This window comes from Salminus brasiliensis, chromosome 24 (assembly GCF_030463535.1).
Source record: "Salminus brasiliensis chromosome 24, fSalBra1.hap2, whole genome shotgun sequence".
Lineage (NCBI taxonomy): Eukaryota > Metazoa > Chordata > Actinopteri > Characiformes > Bryconidae > Salminus > Salminus brasiliensis.
The window spans coordinates 127,944-135,697 of NC_132901.1; the positions used below are offsets into that span (position 1 = coordinate 127,944).

Sequence of the window (7,754 nt, forward strand, 5' to 3'; positions counted from 1 at the left end):
GTGAATATTAATAACACTCTAAATGTAGGTATTGTGATATACACTGAGGAGGCGGAGCTACAGTCTCTCATTAGGGTGAATATTAATAACTCTAAATGTAGGTATTGTGATATACACTGAGGAGGAGGAGCTACAGTCTCTCATTAGGGTGAATATTAATAACTCTAAATGTAGGTATTGTGATATACACTGAGGAGGAGGAGCTACAGTCTCTCATTAGGGTGGATATTAATAACGCTCTAAATGTAGGTATTGTGATATACACTGAGGAGGCGGAGCTACAGTCTCTCATTAGGGTGAATATTAATAACTCTAAATGTAGGTATTGTGATATACACTGAGGAGGAGGAGCTACAGTCTCTCATTAGGGTGAATATTAATAACTCTAAATGTAGGTATTGTGATATACACTGAGGAGGCGGAGCTACAGTCTCTCATTAGGGTGAATATAATAACTCTAAATGTAGGTATTGTGATATACACTGAGGAGGAGGAGCTACAGTCTCTCATTAGGGTGAATATTAATAACGCTCTAAATGTAGGTATTGTGATATACACTGAGGAGGCGGAGCTACAGTCTCTCATTAGGGTGAATATTAATAACTCTAAATGTAGGTATTGTGATAACACTGAGGAGGCGGAGCTACAGTCTCTCATTAGGGTGAATATTAATAACGCTCTAAATGTAGGTATTGTGATATACACTGAGGAGGTGGAGCTACAGTCTCTCATTAGGGTGAATATTAATAACGCTCTAAATGTAGGTATTGTGATATACACTGAGGAGGAGGAGCTACAGTCTCTCATTAGGGTGAATATTAATAACACTCTAAATGTAGGTATTGTGATATACACTGAGGAGGAGGAGCTACAGTCTCTCATTAGGGTGAATATTAATAACACTCTAAATGTAGGTACTGTGATATACACTGAGGAGGAGGAGCTACAGTCTCTCATTAGGGTGAATATTAATAACACTCTAAATGTAGGTATTGTGATATACACTGAGGAGGCGGAGCTTACAGTCTCTCATTAGGGTGAATATTAATAACTGAATGTAGGTATTGTGATATACACTGAGGAGGAGGAGCTACAGTCTCTCATTAGGTGAATATTAATAACGCTCTAAATGTAGGTATTGTGATATACACTGAGGAGGCGGAGCTACAGTCTCTCATTAGGGTGAATATTAATAACGCTCTAAATGTAGGTATTGTGATATACACTGAGGAGGCGGAGCTACAGTCTCTCATTAGGGTGAATATTAATAACGCTCTAAATGTAGGTATTGTGATATACACTGAGGAGGCGGAGCTACAGTCTCTCATTAGGGTGAATATTAATAACGCTCTAAATGTAGGTATTGTGATATACACTGAGGAGGCGGAGCTACAGTCTCTCATTAGGGTGAATATAATAACTCTAAATGTAGGTATTGTGATATACACTGAGGAGGCGGAGCTACAGTCTCTCATTAGGGTGAATATTAATAACTCTAAATGTAGGTATTGTGACATACACTGAGGAGGCGAGCTACAGTCTCTCATTAGGGTGAATATTAATAACTCTAAATGTAGGTATTGTGATATACACTGAGGAGAGGAGCTACAGTCTCTCATTAGGGTGAATATTAATAACGCTCTAAATGTAGGTATTGTGATATACACTGAGGAGGCGGAGCTACAGTCTCTCATTAGGGTGAATATTAATAACTCTAAATGTAGGTATTGTGATATACACTGAGGAGGCGGAGCTACAGTCTCTCATTAGGGTGAATATTAATAACACTCTAAATGTAGGTATTGTGATATACACTGAGGAGGAGGAGCTACAGTCTCTCATTAGGGTGAATATTAATAACGCTCTAAATGTAGGTACTGTGATATACACTGAGGAGGCGGAGCTACAGTCTCTCATTAGGGTGAATATTAATAACTCTAAATGTAGTTATTGTGATATACACTGAGGAGGAGGAGCTACAGTCTCTCATTAGGGTGAATATTAATAACTCTAAATGTAGGTATTGTGGATATACACTGAGGAGGCGGAGCTACAGTCTCTCATTAGGGTGAATATTAATAACTCTAAATGTAGGTATTGTGATATACACTGAGGAGGAGGAGCTACAGTCTCTCATTAGGGTGAATATTAATAACGCTCTAAATGTAGGTACTGTGATATACACTGAGGAGGCGGAGCTACAGTCTCTCATTAGGGTGAATATTAATAACTCTAAATGTAGTTATTGTGATATACACTGAGGAGGAGGAGCTACAGTCTCTCATTAGGGTGAATATTAATAACTCTAAATGTAGGTATTGTGATATACACTGAGGAGGCGGAGCTACAGTCTCTCATTAGGGTGAATATTAATAACTCTAAATGTAGGTATTGTGATATACACTGAGGAGGAGGAGCTACAGTCTCTCATTAGGGTGAATATTAATAACGCTCTAAATGTAGGTATTGTGATATACACTGAGGAGGCGGAGCTACAGTCTCTCATTAGGGTGAATATTAATAACTCTAAATGTAGGTATTGTGATATACACTGAGGAGGCGGAGCTACAGTCTCTCATTAGGGTGAATATTAATAACACTCTAAATGTAGGTATTGTGATATACACTGAGGAGGAGGAGCTACAGTCTCTCATTAGGGTGAATATTAATAACACTCTAAATGTAGGTATTGTGATATACACTGAGGAGGCGGAGCTACAGTCTCTCATTAGGGTGAATATTAATAACTCTAAATGTAGTTATTGTGATATACACTGAGGAGGAGGAGCTACAGTCTCTCATTAGGGTGAATATTAATAACTCTAAATGTAGGTATTGTGATATACACTGAGGAGGCGGAGCTACAGTCTCTCATTAGGGTGAATATTAATAACTCTAAATGTAGGTATTGTGATATACACTGAGGAGGAGGAGCTACAGTCTCTCATTAGGGTGAATATTAATAACTCTAAATGTAGGTATTGTGATATACACTGAGGAGGCGGAGCTACAGTCCTCTCATTAGGGGTGAATATTAATAACACTCTAAATGTAGGTATTGTGATATACACTGAGGAGGAGGAGCTACAGTCTCTCATTAGGGTGAATATTAATAACACTCTAAATGTAGGTATTGTGATATACACTGAGGAGGCGGAGCTACAGTCTCTCATTAGGGTGAATATTAATAACTCTAAATGTAGTTATTGTGATATACACTGAGGAGGAGGAGCTACAGTCTCTCATTAGGGTGAATATTAATAACACTCTAAATGTAGGTATTGTGATATACACTGAGGAGGAAGGAGCTACAGTCTCTCATTAGGGTGAATATTAATAACACTCTAAATGTAGGTATTGTGATATACACTGAGGAGGCGGAGCTACAGTCTCTCATTAGGGTGAATATTAATAACTGAATGTAGGTATTGTGATATACACTGGGAGGCGGAGCTACAGTCTCTCATTAGGGTGAATATTAATAACTCTAAATGTAGGTATTGTGATATACACTGAGGAGGCGGAGCTACAGTCTCTCATTAGGGTGAATATTAATAACGCTCTAAATGTAGGTATTGTGATATACACTGAGGAGGCGGAGCTACAGTCTCTCATTAGGGTGAATATTAATAACACTCTAAATGTAGGTATTGTGATATACACTGAGGAGGAGGAGCTACAGTCTCTCATAGGGTGAATATTAATAACACTCTAAATGTAGGTATTGTGATAAACACTGAGGAGGCGGAGCTACAGTCTCTCATTAGGGTGAATATTAATAACTCTAAATGTAGGTATTGTGATATACACTGAGGAGGAGGAGCTACAGTCTCTCATTAGGGTGAATATTAATAACTCTAAATGTAGGTATTGTGATATACACTGAGGAGGCGGGAGCTAAATTCAACCCCACCCTGAACTAAAGCCCTGTTCTTTAAAGCCCACCCCGTCCCCGTCTTGAACCCCATTCCCACCCTGACTGCATCCTTCACCCAACTCTCAACTCCCCATCCTCATCCTCCACCTCCACCACCTTCAGTTCCAACCTCCCTCCCCCTGCCAGCCAGCCCCCCCCCCCTCCTCCCCAGGCAAATCCCCAATCACTCTGTCCTCAATCCCTCCTCCACCATGACGCTCAGCAGAAACACCTGCAGGTCCACTGCACCTAACAGGCCATGCTGCAGAAAGCAGCAGATTAGAGCCCTTATCTGTCCCTCGGAGAGGGCAGGGTCCTGATTAACACCCAGGTTCTGAGGGCAGAACCCGCCGCAGATAAAGCCTCCACCCCACCTGTGGAGTGATTAGCAGAAGTGTGTTAGCTAGCAGGAGAACGAGGCGCTGGCAGCAGGCGGTGTGTGTGTTTCTATGTATCTGTGTCACAGAAGTAGAGTTATGTAATAGGCTTTCTGCAAGTGCCATCTCTCTCTCTCTCTCTCTCTCTCTCTCTCTCTCCCTCTCTCTCTCTCTCTCTCTCTCTCTCCCTCTCTCTCTCTCTCTCTCTCTCTCTCTCTCTCTCTCGCTCTCTCTCTCTCTCTCTCTCTCTCTCTCTCTACCCTCTGGCCATCTTATGTCCCCATGTTTGGCTGCTCATAAAGAGATTCCTTTATGCAGAGCAGGGGAGGAGTATACTTTGATCCCCCCCCCACCCCACATTCCTCTGTCCCGCTTCTCTTTCATCTTTCTCTCGCTCTCTCTCTCTCTCTCTCTCCTCTCTCTCTTCCAGACTGTTCCGCTGTCTCGGTCCAGCGGGACTAAGTACTGAAATGCCAAACAGCAGAAGGGGTTATTTCCCACAGTGATAAGAAGGCGAAGGCTGCCCCAGGGTTTTTGGGGTGGAGAAGAGGGGTGGTGGGGAGATGGGGGGTTGGGGGGGGGGGGTGGACTAAGCCAAGTCCAGAACGACAGGGAGTCAGAGAGAGAGAGAGAGGCCTAATACCCAGCTGCCTTCACTTCCCAGCATGCACTGTGAAATACCATATCCTGGTGCACTGAAAGCATCTACAGCCATACAACCCTGCATGCTAATACATTAGCCCCAAGCTAACACACTGGCTACGAGCTAACATGGTAGCCCCGGCACAGCAGTCCAGTTCGGGACAGTGTGACTCACTGTGATACAGCATGATCCAGATACACTACAGTACAGTACGGTACTCAGTGATACAGTACTCAGTGATACAGTACAGTACAGTACAGTACTCAGTAATACAGTACTCAGTAATACAGTACTCAGTGATACAGTACTCAGTGATGCAGTACTCAGTAATACAGTACTCAGTGATGCAGTACTCAGTGATACAGCACTCAGTGATACAGTACTCAGTGATGCAGTACTCAGTAATACAGTACTCAGTGATGCAGTACTCAGTAATGCAGTACTCTGTAATACAGTACTGTGATGCAGTACTCAGTGATACAGCACTCAGTGATACAGTACTCAGTGATGCAGTACTCAGTAATACAGTACTCAGTAATACAGTACTCAGTGATGCAGTACTCAGTGATGCAGTACTCAGTAATACAGTACTCAGTAATGCAGTACTCAGTAATACAGTACTCAGTGATACAGTACTCAGTAATACAGTACTCAGTGATGCAGTACTCAGTGATGCAGCACTCAGTGATACAGCACTCAGTGATGCAGTACTCAGTAATACAGTACTCAGTGATACAGTACTCAGTGATGCAGCACTCAGTGATGCAGCACTCAGTGATACAGCACTCAGTGATGCAGTACTCAGTAATACAGTACTCAGTGATACAGTACTAAGTGATACAGTACTCTGTAATACAGTACTCAGTAATACAGTACTCAGTGATACAGTACTCAGTGATACAGTACTCAATAATGCAGTACTCAGTGATACAGCACTCAGTGATACAGTACTCAGTGATGCAGTACTCAGTAATACAGTACTCAGTAATACAGTACTCAGTGATACAGTACTCAGTGATGCAGTACTCAGTAATACAGTACTCAGTAATACAGTACTCAGTGATACAGTACTCAGTGATGCAGTACTCAGTGATACAGTACTCAGTGATGCAGTACTCAGTAATACAGTACTCAGTAATACAGTACTCAGTGATACAGTACTCAATAATGCAGTACTCAGTGATACAGTACTCAGTGATACAGTACTCAATAATGCAGTACTCAGTGATACAGTACTCAGTGATACAGTACTCAATAATGCAGTACTCAGTGATACAGTACTCAATAATGCAGTACTCAGTGATACAGTACTCAGTGATACAGTACTCAGTGATACAGTACTCAATAATGCAGTACTCAGTGATACAGTACTCAGTGATACAGTACTCAGTGATACAGTACTCAATAATGCAGTACTGCAGGAATAGGACTAGGGTTATGGGTTGGGTCGAGTTTGGGATTATGGTCAGGATGAGGGTCAGGATAAGGGTCAGGGTTAGGTTTTGGGTTGAGTTTGGGATTAGGGTCAGGATGAGGATTGGGTTTTAGGTTGAGGGTAAGGTTAGATTTAGGATTAGGGTCAGGATTAGGGTCAGGATTAGGGTCAGGTTTTGGGTTAAGGTTAGTATTAGGATCAGGATCAAGATGAGGATTTTTTTTATTTTAGAGCATTTCTATTGGTCCGTTCATTCCAAAGTGAACAGAGCAGCTATAGACTTCAAATGATGCCCAAAAAAAAAAAATGTGACAAATAACAATGTAAAAATAAAGAAGCTTAAATATAGAGCTAACAGTGAACATATATCTGGGAGCTTGGCGTGTTAGCATCGAGCATCGCGCGCATCAGCTGAGATTTGGCATTCATGGATTTGTATTTATGTATGTATTTATTTATTCTCTGTTTAAAGCAGCCGGACGCGTCTCGTTACCAGAGAGGCGCGGCACGAGCTAGCCAACGGTCGCGGGGAAATAATTAACACCGGCGTTACATAAGATACGAAACAACAAAGTGAGGTGGCGGCTAGTGTGGGCAGTGTGCGCGCAAACGTCCAGGAAAAGGGAAAAAGAAACCAGCCATATCAAAACATTTGCATTGTGTCTGTGGTGAGCTGGCTGTCAGCGGGTTAGCGCTAGTCGGCGCCAGGGCCGCGGGCTGCTTCATTAGCGATCTGAGCACGCTCAGAGACACTATCTGCCGCTTCACTATTAATTTAGCATCTGTGCAGGACTAGCGGGCGCTAACTGACAGCAGCAGATAGTCCCGCAGACGCTCTCTGATGGCCAGTCACTGCCAGCCAGGCGCGGACTCAGCGGCTAGCCTCGCGTGCCAAGTGTGGAGGCGATTAGGGAGCGCAGCGGGGTGGAGGTTGGCGGTGGGGGGGAGAGGGGGAGCCTTTGGTTACTGGCTGTCTTTCTGACCTGAGCTCGCAGTGATCAAGAGAGCGTGGTCAGAATGGGCGAGCAAGGATCAGTTCCCTGTGAGCATGTTAGCGCGTTCGCTTGGGCAGGAAAAAGCAAAAAACGGGGACGAATTAATAGCTGGAGCCCGGGCCTCTGGGTACGGTTTCCATGCCCAAACATCAGGCGCCAGCCCTTTAGCAGCATGCTCTGTGCTTGTGCTGCTAATTTCGCTCATTAGCTGCCAGCGCTACACTCTTCTCTTTCGCAGCTCTTCACTAATTGCAGTCGTTCTGTATAGACGGCCATGACAGCTCAAAGAACCCGAGCTCGATAAAGCTTCTTGGCCCGGGTTGAAGGGGTCTTTCACAAAGCATGATGCAACCCTCCATGTCAGTTTGAAACCCCGGTGTGGGAGGGG

At 43.3% G+C, this 7,754-nt stretch overlaps 1 protein-coding gene across 1 annotated transcript; it reads left to right on the forward strand.

Annotated features, from left to right (window-relative positions):
• The first annotated feature begins 5,121 nt into the window (after positions 1 to 5,121).
• Positions 5,122 to 6,928, forward strand: LOC140547198 (uncharacterized). The gene is given in 3 exon segments (XM_072670786.1): positions 5,122 to 5,360; positions 5,392 to 6,348; positions 6,844 to 6,928. Coding segments are annotated over 3 exon segments (1,281 nt in total).
• Positions 6,929 to 7,754: the final 826 nt, after the last annotated feature.